Genomic DNA, 20,017 nt, shown 5'->3' with positions numbered 1-20,017 from the left:
GGCCCAAGTGCTTGGGCCCTGCACCCACATGGGAGACCAAGAGGAAGCACCTGGCTCCTGGGCCGTGGCGGCCATTTGGGGGGTGAAACAATGGAAGGAAGACCTTTCTCTCTCTCACTGTCTAACTCTGCCTGTCAAAAAAAAAAAAAAAAAAAAAAAAATTCTGATGAACATGTGATGCTTGTAATTAATATTGCTTTTTAATCTGAATATACAGCTAAATAAGCAGTCCCTATTAATATAAAGCCATTTTCAATATTAGCATTATATTTAAATGCAATCTAACACGCAGAAGCCAGGACAATGGTTCTATGAACTGTGGGGATCCAATAGTGCTGACAGAAGTGAATATACTGGGGCCGGCCCTGTGGCACACTAGGTTAATCCTCCGCCTGCAGCGTGTCATCCCATATGGGCACCGGCTTTAATCCCAGCTGCTCTTCTTCCATTCCAGCTCTCTGCTGTGGCCTGGGAAAGCAGTAGAAGATGGCCCAAGTCCTTGGGTCCCTGCACCCACTTGGGAGACCAAGAAGAAGCTCCAGGTTCCTGGCTTTGGATCGGCACAGCTCCAGCTGTTGTCGCCATTTGGGGAGTGAACTAGCAGATGGAAGACCTTTCTCTCTGTCTCTTCCTGTCACTGTCTGTAACTCTACCTCTCAAATAAATAAATAAAATATTTTTAAGAAAAAAGAGAAATGAATGTACTAAGACTTAGACACATATGAGGCAGCTCCCTTTGTCCATGGCCCAACCAACAACTCCTATACAACTGAACATGCTGATTATACTCTTATTTCAGTTGGATCGCCTTTCTCCTATTCATCATGACTAAGTAACAAGATTACATAATTCCCAGAAACCTCCTCATTGCCTTCTTCCTCCTCTTCCTCTTCTTTCTCCTCCTCTTCCTCTAATTCTTCCTCTTCTTTCTCTTTTTCTTTTCCTGCTTCTTCTGTCTCCTCTTCTCCATCTTCCTCAGACTCATCTGTCATTTCTTCCTCCTCCTCCTCCTCAAACCCATCTTCATTATCTAATTTAAATAATGCTTGGCGCTTTTGGCGCTCTTCAAACCTTCGGAGTTTCATTGCCTCTTGAAGCTTAGCTTTCAACACCTGAAGCTTTTCACCTGTACAGACAGGAAGAGAAACAATCCAGGAGTAAAACTGGAAAAAGAGATGAACTGGGAGTTTTCAGAAAAATAAAGACATGTTAATAAGCAAATTAAAAATAAGCTTAACCTCATTTCTAATGAAAGAGAAGCAAATCAAAATAACAAGATAGCATTTTTGACAAATTACTTTGATGATATTTATCAAAATTCGATTCAGTGATTCCACTTCCTCTATAAGGGATTCTGCGTCCAGATTATACCCATCTATATCTGGTTCTAGGCTACTAGAAAAAAACTGGAACAGGCCGGCGCCGCAGCTCACTAGGCTAATCCTCCACCTAGCGGCGCCGGCACACCGGGTTCTAGTCCCGGTCGGGGCGCCGGATTCTGTCCCAGTTGCCCCTCTTCCAGGCCAGCTCTCTGCTGTGGCCAGGGAGTGCAGTGGAGGATGGCCCAGGTGCTTGGGCCCTGCACCCCATGGGAGACCAGGAAAAGCACCTGGCTCCTGGCTCCTGCCATCGGATCAGCGCGGTGCGCCGGCCGCAGCGGCCATTGGAGGGTGAACCAACGGCAAAGGAAGACCTTTCTCTCTGTCTCTCTCTCTCACTGTCCACTCTGCCTGTCAAAAAAAAAAAAAAAAAACAAAAAAACAAAAAAAACTGGAACAAACAGCATGTCCATCAATACAAGTATGGTTAAACAAGCTGTGTTGCATTCATTCAGTAGAATAGTATGCAGCTGTTAAAAGGAAGCCTCAAAGGTAATGTATAACTGAGCTTTAGAACTGGGTGGTCTGGATCAGCTGCTGGCCCTACCGCTTATTATCTATGTAAACTTTTAAAAAAATTTATTTATTTGAAAGAGCTACACAAAAAGAGGGAGAGAGAGAAACAGATATTCCATCCATTGTTTCACTTCCCAAATGGTTGCAACTGCCAGGGCAGAGCTGGGCTACGGTGAAGCCAGGAGCCTGAAACTCCTTCTGGGTCTCCCACTTGGTTAGCAAAGGCCAAAGCACCTTGAGCCATCCTCCACCGCTTTTCCCAGGTACATCAGAAGGGAGCTGGTTCGGACATGGAGCATCAGGGACTCCAACCACTGTTCATATGGGATGCCAGCATCACAGGCAGCAGCTTAAGCCACTGTGCAACAACACTGGCCCCTCAAAGATAACTATTAGCAACTTCTTGGGGCCAAGGTTGTGGCACAGCAGGTTAAGCCACCACTTCTGATGTTGGCATCCCATATCAAAGCCCCAGTTCAAGTCTTAGCTCTGCCTCCGCTCTAGCTGCTAATGCACCTAGGAAAACAGTGGAAGATGGTCCAAGTACTTGGACCCTTGACAACACACATGGGAGACCCAGATAGAGTTCTGAGTTCCTAGCTTTGGCCTGCCCCAGCCCTGGCTGTTACAGCCGTTTGGAGAGTGAACAAGTGAATGGAAGATCTGCCACTCTGCTTTCAAATAAATAAAATGAACCTTTAAAAAAATGCATGTAAGGAAGAGAGTTTAAGGATAGATACACAAAATGGTTATAGAACTTGTCTCTGATAGAGGACTGAGGTTTTTTGTTTATTTTATATGAGGGGAGCTTCAAAAAGTCTGGAAAAATGAAATTTTAAGGTAAGATGACTTCTCCATGAACTTTTAGAAGCACCCTCATTTTCTATGGTATTGGCTGCTTTTTATAATAATACTGATAAAGTCATCTTACCCACGCCAGACATTGTGTAGCACACCAGAAGCGCTGCTATCCAATCTCTAACATCTCCAAGGGAAAAAATTCATTGAATTCTCACTTTAGGATCTTTAACAGCCATAAAGATTCAAATACCTGGTTTTGTGTAGCTTGCTCCATCCAGCTTCTCAGCTGCCAAGGTCACAGGTACCACATCTGCCTTTAGCTCTTCCTTTCCCTCCGTGCCCACATCTTTCACTATGATGTTCACATTCACCGTCTGACCAGCCCTGGGTTTGGCTGCAGGATTGGCATGTTTCCAGAAACGCTGCTTCAAGGCTTCCAGTTCTAAACCCAAACACCAACAGTCTGTCAGTTTGCCATGCTCAAACTCTTTACAATTCCAGTTAATTATAAGCTTGTAATTATAAACCATGTTTTTAGTTCAACAGTGTTGAGGAAAGAAACACAAACAGAAAAAAAAAAAAAAAAAAAAAGAACCCCAAAATCCCTTTGCTACTAACGCCTGCATGAAAGGCATACAATTTAACCCAAATTAATGAACTGTGCAACTCTTCTTTCTCAATTTCAAAAATCAGACTTTAAGACAGAAATTTATAACCCAACTTTCCATATGTACAACTCTTTAAAAAAGATATTAAACCAGGGGCCAGCGCCGTGGCACAGTGGGTTAATCCTCTGCCTGCGGCACCAGCATCCCATATAGACGCCGGTTCTAGTCCTGGTTGCTCCTCTTCCGATCCAGCTCTCTGCTGTGGCCTGGGAAAGCACTAGAGGATTACCCAGGTCCTTGGGCCCCTGAACTCATGTGGGAGACCAGGAAGAGGCGCCTGGCTCCTGGCTTCGGATCGGCACGGCTCCAGCCGTTGCAGCCATTTGGGGAGTGAACCAACGGAAGGAAGACCTTTCTCTCTGTCTCTCCCTCTCACTCTCTGTAACTCTAACTCTCAAATAAAATAAATAAAATATTTTTTAAAAAAGGTATTAAACCAACTTTAAAAAACCTACAATTTTCAACTATTTAATTAATTCTTCATGGGTTTCAGTTATGTTTTTTAATTCCTTCTTTTGAATATTTCATTATTGACAATCTTACTAATATGAGCAAGGTCAAATTTAAAAAAGGAAAAAGAAAATGACCTTCAACCCAGTGATCTAACTCCACAGTCTTGTGGTGGAACTATTAACTAGTACAATTGGTACAATCAGAAAGGAAATGCAATTTATATGTAGCTCCTATATCACACACCCAACTTGTATACAAATAGGAACATACTGGGGGCAGTTAGTACAGTGGTCCAATGGCAATAGAGCCTTTTCCCTCTTTCTCACTGCTGTAGCTTAGAACTCTTCCATGATGAACTGTCTGAGATACTACAAGTATGGCTCATTTTAAAAATGCACTCAAATCAGCCGGCGCCGCGGCTCACTAGGCTAATCCTCCGCCTTGCGGCGCCGGCACACCAGGTTCTAGTCCCAGTTGGGGCGCTGGATTCTGTCCCGGTTGCCCCTCTTCCAGGCCAGCTCTCTGCTGTGGCCAGGGAATGCAGTGGAGGATGGCCCAAGCGCTTGGACCCTGCACCCCATGGGAGACCAGGAGAAGTACTTAGCTCCTGCCATTGGATCAGCGTGGTGCGCCGGCCGCAGCACGCTGGCTGCGGCGGCCATTGGAGGGTGAACCAACAGCAAAGGAAGACCTTTCTCTCTGTCTCTCTCTCTCACTGTCCACTCTGCCTGTCAAAACAAAAAACAAACAAACAAAAAAAAAAGCACTCAAATCATACTTTAGCATCTAGATGTGATTTTTCTTTTCCTAGAAGGTCACAGTATAAAAAGAGAACTGAAAGAAGTTTTACCCAGAATCCCTATATTATAGAAGCAAAAACCCAACCCTACAGGATGGTATATTTTCATAAAAAAAAGAGGCAAAATCTTTAAGTTTACCTCCTATTTTGTAGTGGAAGCAACAGGTGATGGCGGGAGAAGGGAACAGAAATTAGTGCCAACAGAATGAAAGACATGGTTGAGTAGGAAGATTACTCAGAACACAAAATAATAGCAAGGAAGAAGGTACCTTCATTTATAAACAGAGAAAACTAGATTCCTAGAGCCCTTCATATCCCAATCTACTGGAGCACACACTTTATTACATGACTCCAGCATCACCCTCCTCATTTTAAAATCCCTATTGAAGGTCATCTCCCTCCATCAGTCTTTTTCCAGCAACTCCCTTTTCCTACTAAGTGAAAAGTCTCTGCCTTAGTTCAAGTCTCTGCCAGTACCTTGGATCTAAAACAGTTCTCATTCTCACTGTTCTACCATTAAACAGAGGAAGGGCAGAGATGAAACTATATGCTATCACAAGGCACAAGAGCACTGATTCCAATACAGGTTGTTCCCTCTGAAATTCATGTTGAAATTTGTGAGAGAATTGAGAGGGGCATTTAAGGGGTGTCGGGATGGTAAAGAGGGATTAATGGCTTTCTGAAGGGAACTGTCTAATTCTCATGGCAGTGAATTCTCACTCTCTTGGGATTGCATCACCGTGAGAATGGGTTACTAGAGTGGCTGTTACAAAGCAAGGCTGCCTCTCATGCTTTGTCTCTTACATCTGCACATGCCTACTCGTTCTTCCACTTTCCATCATGAGGTGAGGCAGCAAGGGCTCTCATCAAAAACCAGCTTTGGCCACCCAATCGTCAGACTTGGTGTCCAGAGCATAAGGCTAAATAAACTTTCTTTTATAAATCATCTAGTCTCAGCTATTGTTTAACAATGTAAAATGGATTAAGATAAGAAGTAATATATTTCTGATACCACAAAATTTAAATCTATATGCATGTGTCATGGAAACCTTACCCTCTATGAGATAAAGAAATTGAGCTATTCCTTCCCACTGCTTTCACTGGGGCAGCCATTTGGGAAGCGAACCAGTGGACAGAGGATATCTCTCCCTCTCTCTCTCTGTAAATCTTCCAAATAAAATAAATAAATTTTTAAAAACAAAAAGAGGGAGGGCAGTGCTGTGGCTTAGAGGGTAAAGCCACCACCCACAGAGCTGGCATCCCATATGGGTATCAGTTTGAGTCCTGGCTGCTCCACTTCCGATCCAGCTCTCTCCTATGGCCTGGGAAAGCAGTGATGTCCCAAGTCCCTGGGACCCTGCACCAACATGGGAGACCCGAAAGAAGCTCCTGGCTCCTGGCTTTGGATCGGTGCAGCTCTGGCCGTTGCAGCCATCTTGGGAGTGAACCAGAGGATGGAAGACCTCTCTCTCTGTCTCTGCCTTTCTAATAAATAAACAAAATCTCTTTTTTTTTTAAAGATTTATTTATTTATTTGAAAGAGAGTTTCACAGAGAGAAGGAGAGGCAGAGAGAGAGGTCTTGCATCTGCTAGTTCACTCTCCATTTGGCAGCAAAATCTGGAGCTGCGTCGATCTGAAGCCAGAAGCCAGGAGCTTCTTCCGGGTCTCTCACACAGGTGTAGGGGCCCAAGGACTTGAGCCATCTTCCACTGCTTTCCCAAGCCATAGCAGAGAGCTGGATTGGAAGTGGAGCAGCCAAGACTTGAACTTGCCCCCTCATGGGATTCCAGCACTGCAGGCGGCGGCTTTACTTTCTACATCACAATGCCAGCCCCCAGTAAATAAATCTTAAAAAAAAAGTCTACTCAAAGTGATAATGCTTGATTTCAGTGTTGAAAGATCATTCCTGGGGCTGGCGCTGTGACGCAGCAAGTTAAAGCTGTGGCCTGCAGCGCTGGCATCCCACATGGGCACCGGTTCTAATCCCAGCTGCTCCACTTCCAGTCCAGCTCTCTGCTATGGCCTGGGAAAGCAGTAGAAGATGGACCAAGTCCTTGGGCCCCTGCACACACATGGGAGACCCAGAAGAAACTCCTGGTTCTGGCTCCAGATCAGCTCAGTTCTGGCCGTTGCGGTCATTTAGGGAGTGAACCAGTGGATAGAAGACCCCTCTCTCTCTTCTCTCTCTCTCTCTCTGGCTTTACCTTGCTCTGTAACTCTGTCTTTAAATAAATAAAAAAAAAAAAAAAAAGAAAGAAAGAAAGATCGTTCCTTCATTCAATAAATACAAATGTCTACAATGTGTCATTACTGAGGAAGGACTAGTGATGTGTAGAGAACACAGGAGATTCCACATCACAGAAGGGGTCTTCAAAAGGTCTGGGAAATGCACATAATGAAAAACATGTGCATTGCCGGCTCCACGGCTCACTAGGCTAATCCTCCGCCTGTGGCGCCGGCACCCCAGGTTCTAGTCCCGGTCGGGGCGCCAGATTCTTTCCCAGTTGGCCCTTTTCCAGTCCAGCTCTCTGCTGTGGCCTGGGAAGGCAGTGGAGGATGGTCCAAGTGCTTGGGCCCTGCACCCCATGGGAGACCAGGAAGAAGCGCCTGGCTCCTGGCTTCGGATCGGCGCAGCATGCTGGCCATAGCAGCCATTTGGGGGGTGAATCAATGGAAGGAAGACTTTTCTCTCTGTATCTCTCACTCTGTCTGTCAAAAAACAAAACAAAACAAAACAAAAACATGCGCATGGATTTTAAAATTTTTTTTGTGTCAAAAATAAACTTATCTTTTAATTCCATTTTCTCACAAACTTTTTGAAGTTCCCTTGTAGAAAGACATCTAATGTATAATCACATCCATCTCCTTTCAAGTCTTCCTTTAACAACCCACTAGAAGACACTTATCCCTTGAACTCCTGTAGAACTTAATGGTAAATGTTTTCCCCTCTCCGCAGAAAAGAATATTTCCCCTTTTCTTCACATTTTTTAATTTTCTTGATTGTCAATGACAAGTTCATCATGTCACTTACCACTCTCCCTTGCATTACTGTAACTTGCACATTTCTTACCACCGCTACAATGTACACATCGAAAGTATAGGATAAATGTGATTTGTCTTAGTATGCTCTACAGTGTTTTGCACACAGCAGACACATGAATATCAGTTGGATGAGTGAAAAAAAATTCAGCATTACAGACAATTTAAGGGAACCAAAATGTTTAGCTATGAAAAACTGAACATTGTCTTTGTGAAGGTCTTAATAAGATTTAACAAGGATCATAGAAAAACTTAAAATTTCAGGGTGCAAAGACAGAAATAAATTCCTAAATACCATAACACAACAGCAGTGTGCCTCTTCTGTACATTAACTATCAACTATCAACAGGCTTCCATTAGAAACAAGGTTTAGATCATCCTGACACCCTGTCAAATTTATCTCAATGGAACCCCTCCTATCTCTGGCACAACTGGAGTAAGAGCACGTGTGGTTATTGGTTTCTCTTGTGTTCCCTGTCCTCCAACGTGGCAAGTAACTGAAAACTGCCAGGACAAATCACTCCAGGGAGGCGCCCCGCAATTTCAAGATTACCTCTGTTGGTTTCAGGTTCATCAAGTATCACAAAGGAATCTTCATCAGCACCCAGCTGTGGTTTAATGGAAACATCAACTCCCAGCTGCTTAAGTCTATCCAGAGTGAACCGTCTCGCTTTTTCAGGTGGCACAGCGGCTGTTGATTTAGTCTGCTGCCCGGGCTCTTGCACTTTCTCCTCTGCTTCTTCTGCTTTTTTCAGGTTGTCTTCTCTCTTCAGGGCATGAGGTTCAGATGTGATGGGACTTCCAGCCTGACATTCCTCACTGTCATTCCTACTGGATTCCTGTTGCGACACTACGCTGTCCCCAGGTAAAGGTCCAACATCACTCTGCTTCTGTTTCTCCTGAACTTCTGGCTCCTCACTTCTCACCAAATCGTTCCTGGAAGACTCATCTGATCTAGTAGTGATCTGAGGTTCCTTTGAAACCATGGGGAGTGCATTAATTTCCGTTTCAGATTCCGTGCCTGTTGTTTGTTCAGAACCTTTGCATTGGCGGTCACAACCCATTTCAGTTGCATTTACAGTGTCTATGATTTCTTTGTGATGGCTAGACTGATATTTGGATGACCTAGAGCAGGGAAAAGGAGGTAGAGTTGAAAATTATCTTCATTGTGAAATATTCACATTCCTTAGTTCATAATCTGTTTCAATGGAGTTAGGGATCTGAACTTTTTATTATGACACATCTTGCTATAAAACCAAGAGCTCACAAAAATTATAATCACAAAGAAAGAGGGTTCTTACTTCAGGAGTGTCATGGGATTTCCCTGGCAAGTGGGCCGGGGTTTACGTTTGAAAAAGTCATGAATGGTTTTATTCTCAGGCATGTGATATGGAAGATTCAGTGCAGACTCTATAAAAATGAAACAAAACAAGCAAATACATATACAGTATATTCTGAAATATCACTTCAAATAGTCACCAAATAGTATAACTGAAGATAACACCAAAAATAGAATAATCCTTCCTTCAACATAGGTTGGAGATGGGGCCTGTATTGTGGCTCATTAGGTGAAGCCACAACCAGCATCCTGTATGAGCACCATTTCAAGTCATGGCTACTCTACTCCTGCATTTCTGATCCAGCTCCCTGCTAATGCACCTGGGAAATCAAGAAAGTGCTTGGGTCAGGGCTGGTGCTGTGGCGTAAGGTAAAGCCGCCACCTGCAGTGCCAGCATCCCATATGGGCACTGGTTCGAGTCCCTGCTGCTCCACTTCTGATCCAGCTCTCTACTATGGCCTGGGAAAGCAGTAGAAGATGCCCCAAGTCTTTGGGCCCCTGCATCATCTTGGGAGGCCTGGAAGAAGCTCCTGGGTCCTGACTTTGGATTGGTATAGGTCCAGCTGTTGCAGCCAACTGGGGACTGAATCAGTGGATGGAGGACCTCTCTCTGCTTCTATTTCTCTTTCTGTGTAATTCTGAATTGCAAATAAATAAATAAATAAATCTTAAAAAAAAAAAAAAAAAAGTGCTTGGGTCCCTGCCACCAATGTGGGACACCCAGATGGAATTCCTGACTCCCAGCTTCAACCTGGCCAAGATCTGGCTGTTGTGGCCATTTGGGGTGTGAACCAGCAGATGGAAGATTTCTGTCTCTGTCTGTTTCTCCCTCTCCTCTCTGTTCTGCCTTTCAAGTAAAATAAATAAATCTTAAAAGAGAGAGAGAGAGAGAGAAAACCTCCCAAAGGGATACTGATACAACCAGTCCATAAACCCTTTAAAAATTCTTGCAGGACTGGCATGCTGAGGCATAGTGGGTAAAGCTGCCGCCTGCAGTGCTGGCATCCCATATGGATGCCAGTTCGAGACCCAGCTGCTCCACTTCCATCCAGCTCTCTGCTATGGCCTGGGAAAGCAGTAGGTGATGGCCCAAGTCCTTGGGCCCCTGCACCCACGTGGAAGGCCCAGAAGTTCTGGCTCTTGGCTTTAGATTGGTTCAGCTCTGGCCATTGTGGCCATTTGGGGAACCAGCAGATGGAAGATCTCTCTCTCTCTGCCTCTGTCTCTCTATAGCTCTGCCTTTCAAATAAATAAATAAATCTTTAAAAAAAAATCTTGCCTCCACTACAATTCTGAAGTTTTCTCAGTTTATACTAATGTTCCAAGGGCTTTAGAACAATGGCAATTTCCCAAGATCAAATCTAAACTTAAACTTGATATTATAATTTTTAGAGATTTATTTATTTATTTGAAAGGCAGAGTTACAGAGAGAGAGAAGGAGAGACAGAGATCTTCCATCCACTGGTTCACTCTCCAAGTGGCTGTACAGGCCTGGCCTGGGCCAGGTCAAAGCCAGGAGCCAGGAGCTACTTCCATGTCTTCCACATGGGTGCAGGGGCCCAAGCCTTTGGGTCCATCTTCCACTGCTTTCCTAGATGCTTTAGCAGTGAGCCGAATCAGGAGTGGAGCAGCAGAGACATGAACCAGTGCCCATATGAGAATCCAGTATACCAGATGATGGCTTACCCTGCTGTGACACAGCGCCAGGCACATATATTGTAATTTTTTAAAAGATTGATTATTTATTTACTTGATAGGCAGAGTGACAGAGAGAATGAAGGGGAGAGAGAGAGATCTTCCATCCACTGGCGCACTCCTCAAATGGCCATAACAGTCAGGACTGGGCCAGGCTGAAGCCAGGAGCTACAAACCCCATCCAGATCTCCCACATGGATGCCAGGGTCCCAAGTACTTGGATCACCTTCTACTGCCTTTCCAGGAACATTAGCAGGGAGCTCGATCTGAAGCAGGTAGCCAGGACTCTGATATTTGATGCCTGCATTGCAGATAGCAGCTTAACATGCCACCACAATACTGGTAAGATATTTTAACTTGAATTCACATTAAGAATGTTAAAAAAAAACCAAAAACCTCCAACATCCCAAGTTCAGCGTACAAAGAAATATTGCGATTTGCCTCCGAGTTTACTGTGCCAGTTTGCATTACCTCGAATAAGGCGCTGAGTCTCACTGTGCAGTTTTTTCAATGCTTCTTTACTTAACTTGGCTGCTTTCCTTTCCTTAAAGACAAAAAGTGAGACTGCATTAAAAATATTATCCAGAAAGAGCTTCATCTCTCATAAGTTGTTCTCTCCATGAAAACAGGAGATGGGATATAAGCACAAATAAACTCAATATAAATATGAACTCAAGGAGCTCATTTATTTGTCTCAGAGAATTAATTCAATCCGATCAGTATTTATGTACCTGCTATCTACAAAGCAATATGATGAGTACCAGGAAAATATAGCAAAGTAAAATATTTGTTCCTAAGAAACACAATCTCCTGTGAAAGACACCAATGTGACTATCTCACCTTCCTCATGCCACCTTTTGATAACTCACTTTCTTCTTCAAATGAACAGACCCCATTTGCCAACGATGGTTCCTTTTTCTAAAAGAGATTGCAAATTGATTAGGACAAAAGCTATACTCACAAAGAAGCTGTCTTTGAAGATGACTTTTGTACTCCAACATCACATTAACAATAAGTCAATAATTTAATAGAAAATTTTAAACACAGCATCCTACTACACTTAAAAAGCAGATGATCTTACTCAAATGGAGCTTGAACCCTCATTTCTTACATCTCCACTTACATCTTTCCCTAAAGAGGGAACAATGGCTCAAAAGGAGCTAAAGAAAAATCTTAGGAAGAGAGGCTTCCACTCAGGACAACGTTGTGATGATGCCTCTCTTTGATACACCCCCAAGATCCTACTGAGTTCATTTCTCAGGGGCCACAGAATTGTAAAAGTTACATCTCTGCCCCAATATTTATCTGCTTCTTATCACAACACAAAGTATCTTACTTTCCACCCCCCATCATTCCTAGAAGAGCAATAACAAAGTACTAGTCTCCAAGCAAGTTAACATGTCTATCACTTGTACTGCAAGTTTCCAAAATTAACAGCTGAAAAACTTAAATCAATCTGTACACATTTTTCTTCAGTTAAACAAAATTAAGGTTGCAACAGTAAATCCAAAAAAATCAAGATCAGAAGCAGCTGGTTAGCTCCTATTGCAATCACGCTTCACTTGCCTTGTGCTTTTTCACTTTGTTTTTCACAGCTGCCCTTATTGATTCTAATGATTCTTCATCCTCCACTGGAGAGTTATTCTCTTCCTCCAATCCAGTTTCAAAAAGGTCTTTATTTGCAAGTACACAGCCACTGTCATTAAATGGCTGTTCCACATCATCTTCCTGGATAATACGTAAAGACAAAAGCGTAAGCGAATCATGTCACAATCCAATGCTTCACAACATATATGGCAAACTGGATCAGCCCATGTTTCATCAACAGACAAGTCTAGGGCAGCTAGAACATTCTCAGTGGTTCCTAACTCATCGTTAGCCTTTGAAGTCCAAGCTGTGATTTTATGCAACTGTCCAAAATTAACAGTAAATTTTTTAAAAAGTCAATTAAATACTTATTAAGCAATAGCATATAAAACTTGTGGGTGTTTTTTTAGTTAGCAAGTAAGACTTCTGACTGATGGATACACTAAAGGATTATTTCAAAAGTTCATTTTCATCAGGTCAGAAGCAGTGAAAAATTAATTCACATCCTCACACAGAAAATAAGAACCCAGGGTTGGTGCTGTGGTGTAGCGGTAAAGCCACCACCTGCAGTGCCAGCATCCCATAGGGGCGCCGATTCGAGTCTCGGCTGCTCCACTTCCAATCCAGCTCTCTGCTATGTCCTGGGAAAGCAGCAAAAGATGGCCCAAGTGCTTGGGTTCCTGCATCCGCACGGGAGACCTGGTAGAAGCTCCTGGCTCCTGGCTTCAGATCAGAGCAGCTCCAGTCCACTTGCAACCATTTCGGGAGTGAACCAGAAGATGGAAGACCTCTCTCTGTCTCTCTGTAACTCTGCCTTTCAAATAAATAAATAAATCTTCAAAAAAAAAAGAAAAAAGAAAAGAAAAGAAACCCATTTGGAAGTGTCCTCTACATATCCAAAATGAAAACTAAGCCCAGGGAGGTATTGTGGTACGGTGGGTTAAGCTACTGCTACAGACATCCACATCGCATATCAGAATGCCTGGTCTGAGTCCCCATTACTCTGCCTCGGATCCAGCTTTCTCTGTCTGGGTAGGCATCAGGCGATGTCTCAAGTACTTGAGTCCCTGACTCCACATGAAAAGCTCAGATGTAGTTTCTGGACCCTTGCTTTGGCCTGGCCTAGCCCCAACTTATGTGGCCATCTGGGGGAGGGGACCAGAGAATGGAATATATTTCTGTCTCTCCCTCTGTCACCTTGCCTTTTGAACAAGTAAATAAATAAATAAATCTTAAAAAAAGAAAAAATAAGACCAATACGTTTTAAATCACACTCAATGCAAAATGGCCTATGCAAAGCTCTATTCAGGATGCAGAAAACACATCAAGAGTGAAAGCAACTTTTACTAAAATGTTAATCTACTTGAGAAATAGCAAATCATCCTTTAAGCATGTACCTCATGTTTTGTCTCCTTCTTTTTCAGCCGCCTAATTTTTTCCATCTTTCTCTCCTCTTTCTCAAGCCTTCTCTTTGACTTTACTTTTGCTTTTCCTCCAGTTCCTTCTTTATCACGTATCGATTTTCTAGAAACCTTGCTGTCAGCCATGAAGTCCACAGAGTTTCCAGACTGGAGATTCAGCTCTAAGCAAGGTGTCCCTTGAAGATTTTCCTGAGACAAAGACTCCTCTATGTCACTGTCCTCACTGTCTGCCAGAGTTTTGTAAGTCCTTTTGATTTTTCCATTTTTCCCAGTATATACATTCTCTTTATTTTCCTCTTCAGCACTGTCATAGGTAGCTTTCTCTGGAGAAGCAGTTTTATTCTCTAGTTCAGAATCACTGTCCTGCAGCACTTTCCTGCTTTTCAATTTCTTACTCACAAACATCTCTTCATCTGAATCTGGAGGAAACATAAAATTTTTCAAAGGTTTACAATCATTTGGCTTTCCTCCTAGCTTCATACTCCTGGAAAATATATCCAATTATACAAGCGTTACATCACCTTGTGAAATTATGTAACTACCATTAAGAACTGATTGTAGCAAAGAAAATCTAAAAATACATTTTGAAAACATTTTCCCTGGTAAAATGTGTCTTACTGAGAAAAGCAATTATATATATTTACAATGTGTAAAGTTGTTCTAATCCCTCTGGCAGGTGTTAAAAATCCTTTTATTATAGGATGAATGCATTTAACCAGGCCATGTGGTGGCTGTTAGACATTTTACATTTTATACATTCAGTAATAGAATAGAAATGGATATTATCAAAAAGATGTAAGTACTTGCTTTTATACTAAACAAAAGCCAAGCTAAAAACAAAGAGATTAAAGAAATTAGTTCAATTAACTTACAACCCAGGCCTCTTCTACTTCTAAAAACAAAAGTAATGCATATTACAAACCTCTTTCACTGAAGGTGCCAGTGGTTTCACAGCTACCCTGTCCACTGTCTACAGGACTGCCTGCTTCTTGTGGAAGGAGTTTTGGGTCACTGATTTCCAGGTGTACCTAGAAAATGAGAATATGAGCTAACAGAAAGCTCCAAGTATTGATACACAAAACATCATGGGATCATCAAGCTGAAAGAAGGAATGAACCAATACAATGGATCAATGAAGAGATGATATTTAGAATTACTGAAACAAAAACCAAAAATTTTTTGTGAGGACACTGTAAAAAGTTCTGGGGAAATCCAATTTTAAAAAGTTTATTTTGGGGCTGGTGCTGTGGCTCACTAGGCTAATCCTCCACCTAGCGGCGCCGGCACACCGGGTTCTAGTCCCAGTCGGGGCGCCGGATTCTGTCCCGGTTGCCCCTCTTCCAGGCCAGCTCTCTGCTGTGGCCCGGGAAGGCAGTGGAGGATGGCCCAAGTGCTTGGGCCCTGCACCCCATGGGAGACCAGGAGAAGCACCTGGCTCCTGCCATCGGATCAGCGCGGTGCGCCGGCCGCAGCGTCCCAGCTGTGGCAGCCATTGGAGGGTGAACCACCAGCAATGGAAGACCTTTCTCTCTGTCTCTCTATCTACTCTGCCTGTCAAAAAAAAAAAAAAGTTTATTTTGGCACAAAAAATTTTGAAAACCATGAACTTTTGAGCTTCTCAGACACTTTTGTAGGACCTAATATAACCAACTCTTTCAGTAACAGTAAATAAATAAAAGAATCAAGCATTTATCATGGCATCCTCAGTGTACCTAAATGATTGATAAAGGGAAGTTTTTTTTTTCTTTTTTTCAGTTACTTTTTCATTCTCAGGGTTACAGCAAATGTATGATAATCACTACAACACAATTCTCATGTTAATGTGATATTCATATAACAGATTCAATGTAGCTCATAGATACAATTCTAGAAATATGCAATTCTAGAACTGTAATGATACTACCCTTCTCCCTTTCTTTTTAAATTTTTGATATAACTTTTTTTTAATTTTGTTTTATTTATTTGAAAGTCAGAGTTACACAGAAAGAGGAGAGGCAGAGAAAGAGAAGTCTTCCATCCGATGGAAGCCACTGTGCTGCTTATTATCTTTTTGCCTCTCTGGGTCGATTCTCCTTTCTTTGCCCTGGTCTGTGTCCAGGCAAGGGATGCCAGCTCTGTGGGTGGTGGCTTTACCCTCTAAGCCACAGTACTGCCTTCCCACACAGGGGCAGGGGCCCAAGGACTTGGGCCATCTTCTACTGCTTTCCCAGGCCATAGCAGAGAGCTGGATTGGAAGAGGAGCAGCTGGGACTAGAACTTGCGCCCATATGGGATGCCGGCACTTCAGGCCAGGGCGTTAACCCACTGTGCCACAGTGCAGGCCCCTGATATAACATATTTTTAATTTACCTTATAATCAAAGGCTTACTGCTTGACTAAAGAGTTCAACAAGTAAAAAGTAAAATGACCACAGTTCAGCAGGAATATAGGCAACGATTATAAACAATATTCAAACAAAAAGATGTCCATTTCACTCACAGTAAATTTTAAAAAACAATCACAGATCATTAAAACAATAATAGTATATCTAGATATCTATATTAACTACCACAAATAGAAAATGTGATATTTTTCTTTTTGGGTCTGGCTTATTTCACTTAGTACAGTGATCTCTAGTTGCTTCCACTTTGTTGCAAATGTCAGAATTTCATTCCTTCTTATGGCTGAGAGGAAGTTTTTCTTAAGAGAAATATCCTAGTTAATCAAGGAAGAAATCATGGACTTAGGCTATCACAGTTTTTAGCAACCTTCAATTAAATAACAGAGCTAGGCAATGACATTAATGTCTGCTGATTTTACCAAAAAAGGAACAACACATTGTATACAGCCTAATAGAAGTACCCAACACCATCTATACAGCATTCATGTCAGAACACTCACATCTGAATCTGATCAAGTCTGTAGATCCAAAAGAGAGAGCTGAGGAGCGTGTTCAAAAATACCAGACATACAATCTGGATGTGGGAAACTCGGGGCTGTGTTGTGGCACAGTGAGCAAAGCCACAGCCTGGGATGCCAACATCCCATATGGGCTCCAGTTCGAATCCTGGCTGCTTCAGTTCTGATCCTGCTCCCCTGCTAATGGCCTGGAAAAAGCAGCAGAGGGTGGCCCAAGTGCCTGGGCCCTGGCACCCATGTGAGTGACCCAGAAGAAGCTCCTGGCTTTGGCCTGGTTCAGCTCTGACCGTTGTGGCCCTTGTGGGGTGAACCAGCAGATGGAAGACTTCTCTGTTTCTCTCCCCTCCCTGCAACTCTTTCAATTAAACAATATACAACATAAAAGATGGATATACATATATACCAAGAATTGCAATTGTAGACTGAATCCTTATTCAAATAAAAATCTGAAATATGCATGAGTCAAAGAAATCTGAATACTGACTAGATATTTTGCATAATAATATGGTCGGTTATCCTTTTGTGGAAAGCTCTTTGTCTTCTAGGAATGTGCACTGAAATATCTGTAGATTAAATATGTCATGGGGGTGTTTGGTGTAATAGTTAATACACTGCTTGGGACACCTGCATCCCATATTCAATGCCTGGTTCAAATCCTGGCTCAGCTTCCAATTCCAGTTTCCTGCTGATGTGTAGTCCAGGATGTAGTAAATGGTAGCTCAAATAGGTCAGTCTCTGACACTCATGGGGGAGACCTACACTGAGTTTCCCAGTTCCCAGCTTCAGCCTGGTCTAGCCCCAGCTGCTGCACGCATTTGGGGAATCAGTGGATTGGAGCTCTCTCTCAAAAAATAAAAACAACTAAAATTTTAAATAAATATGTTGGGATTTTCTTCCAAATAATCCAATGAGGGAAAAGAAGGTAGGGTATAAATTGATCAAGATCGGCCATGATTAGACAATAATCAAAATTAGGTGAAGGGATTATTACATACACCTCATTTGTATAGATGACATTTTCTAAATGAAACATTTTTAAATGTCACAAGTAAAAAAATCTAGGTGTTAGTGACTTGAACAGTTAGTGACCAAATTGACCCAAGATGCCAGGTCTCCTATCTCCTCAGTGTTCTCAGGGATCTGAGTTAACTTATTCATAAGGGAGGAGGGGGGCTGGCACTGTGGTTAAACCACCACCTATGACACCTGCATCCTATATGGGCACGGTTCGCATCCCAGCTGCTCCACTTCCGATCCTGCCCCCTGACAATACACCTGGGAAAGCAGCAGCAGATGGCCCAAGTGCTTGAACAATTGCCAAGCACATGGGAAACCTGGATGAAGCTCCTGGCTTCCTCCTGGCCCAGAGCTGGCTGTTGCAGCCATTTGGGGAATGAACTTGCAAATGGAAGTTCTCTCTCTGCCTCTCCCTCTCTGTAACTCTGACTTTCAAATAAATAAGTAAATCTTTTAAGAATGATAATAATAAGCAAGGAGGCCCCAGTATTGCAGTAAGGGAGGTTAAGCCACAGCTTGGAATGACCATATCCCATATCTGACTGTCAGTTTGAGTCCGAATACAGCTTCCTGCTAATGTACCTGGGAAAGCAGCAGAAGATGGCCTAAGTACTTGGGTCCCTGCTACCCATGTGGGAGACCCAAATGCCATTCCTGGCTCTTGGGTCCAGACTGAGCTATCCCTATCCCTGGCATTTGGGGAGTGAACCAGCAGATGGAAGCTCTCTCCCCACCCTGCCTCCTGAATAATCTTTTTTTAAAAAATATGAGAGAAATTACAAACAAATGTAATGTAAAAGGGTATAAGGCCTTACTCTAGTGGTTTATCAAATTAGTTCGTTGATTTCAATGTCTAGCTCAATTATTAAAAAAATATATAACACGGGTTGACGGTTATCATGTATGTGCTGATGGTCCTCTCAACAAACCAAAGCAGTAAGACTGTTAAGTTCTGTCTGTGGATGTGGACACTGACTTCAGGTAAGCACACAGCTCAATCCATGGGCATGCTTTTAATCTCAGTTCTATTCTCGGCCATTCGCAACAGGACCAGCCATGTCCAACACTGGAGCCAGAAGAGACAGAGGGGTTTCAAGAACTCCCTGATCAATTAGTATCTTTAAAAAAAATCAAATCGGCCAACTATGACTCATGTCAGCCTCCTGCTGCGAAGTTTTCCGGGAACCAGAGACAGGATTAGGGTAAAGTGGGTGAGGCAGGATTGGATCTTGTCCTTATTTAAAATGTCCCTATTCTGTTCAATACCAAGTCATGAAACTTTTCGCAAAATTTTGTTTTTTAAATACTGCATTAAAATGTGGGTTGCACTGGGTGACTACTTTTTTTTTTTTTTTTTTTTTTTTTTGCGTCCTTTTAAATCTTGCTTCCAAGGCGAGAGCGTCTTGCGCTCCCGGGACCCAGTCGGAGAACACAAGGCGGCCTTCCTGGCCCAATTTCGAACTTCCTAACACCCCGCGCTCCATTTACCAAGAATCCCGCCCCGCATCCCCGCCGCGCGTTCGCCTGGGCCTCCTCTCATTGGGGGCGTAGTAAGAGGAGGAGCTAACGTGACAGGAAACGCGCCAAAGGGGAAGGCGGGCGGCAGGGACAGAGCCAGGCGGCAAGGACCGACCACCGGGACCACCGGGACCACCGGCCCGAAGCTCGGGACGCCTCGCGCCAGGACCCCCGGGAGAGGTCGCGAGCCCCTCTCAGCGGAGGCGCGCGCGGCAGCTGGCGCCCGCGCGGTGCACGCCGGGAGCTGTAGTCCTCTCAGCCCCGGGGCACCGGCTCTACCCCTGCCCCAGTCCACCCCACGGCGCCCGGCCTCCGCAGCCCATGTAGGAGGCCTGTGCTTAAACCCACCTCAGAGCCTTCCTCGCCCGTCATGGTTCCGGCCTCCGCAGCGGTCCGCGCCAGACGAAGCAGTGCCGGGTTCCTGCAACCTCTGGCGCAGCGCCTCTCCCGCCGTCTCCAGCCTGGCAGCGGCGTTCGAGCTTTCGCGCCCAGCCGGGGTGGAGGACCCGCCCTCGATGATTTGCACCAATCCGAAGCAGACCTTCCATTCTAGGCCCCGCCCACTCCCGTCCCACCAATCACGAAGCTCTTGCGGCCGGCTCCAGGATGACGGTCAGTGTTGGCTTGGCGGGTCCCCGACTGCTCTTGTCAGCTGGGCTTGGGGCGGAGGCTGTGAGTGCTGGGGCGGGGTGCCAGGCGGCAGGGCCCACCGTCCTTACCAGGAGGCACCTGGCGAACAGTGCTTTGACTCTGGGCGCCGCCACAGCTCGGCGACTCACGTCACGCCCAAATTTAAGAGTGAGCTGGTCCCCTCGCCCCCTGCAGGATGTCCTGTGCGTGAATCTTTTCAGATAGAGTCCTGGGCCTCCATAGGGGTTTCTCCACT

General features: G+C 44.0%; 1 protein-coding gene across 1 annotated transcript in view; it reads right to left on the bottom strand.

The window, feature by feature from the left end:
* Window positions 1-19,639, bottom strand: part of CLSPN (claspin) — a 37,978-nt gene extending 18,339 nt beyond the window's left edge. The window contains exons 1-10 of the mRNA XM_002720690.6: window positions 19,480-19,639; window positions 14,621-14,726; window positions 13,675-14,117; window positions 12,257-12,418; window positions 11,531-11,608; window positions 11,162-11,234; window positions 8,958-9,066; window positions 8,210-8,781; window positions 2,947-3,138; window positions 861-1,126 (exon numbers count right to left, since the gene is read on the bottom strand). Coding sequence (XP_002720736.4) covers window positions 861-1,126; window positions 2,947-3,138; window positions 8,210-8,781; window positions 8,958-9,066; window positions 11,162-11,234; window positions 11,531-11,608; window positions 12,257-12,418; window positions 13,675-14,117; window positions 14,621-14,726; window positions 19,480-19,503 — 2,025 coding nt within the window. The 5' untranslated portion in view covers window positions 19,504-19,639. The remainder of the gene's footprint in view (window positions 1-860; window positions 1,127-2,946; window positions 3,139-8,209; window positions 8,782-8,957; window positions 9,067-11,161; window positions 11,235-11,530; window positions 11,609-12,256; window positions 12,419-13,674; window positions 14,118-14,620; window positions 14,727-19,479) is intronic.
* Window positions 19,640-20,017: the final 378 nt, after the last annotated feature.

Source organism: Oryctolagus cuniculus, chromosome 7 (assembly GCF_051225735.1).
Source record: "Oryctolagus cuniculus isolate XC-2025 breed Fujian yellow rabbit chromosome 7, ASM5122573v1, whole genome shotgun sequence".
Lineage (NCBI taxonomy): Eukaryota > Metazoa > Chordata > Mammalia > Lagomorpha > Leporidae > Oryctolagus > Oryctolagus cuniculus.
The sequence above is the reverse complement of the archived record's forward strand: the minus strand, read 5'-3'. Positions and strand labels throughout refer to the sequence as shown.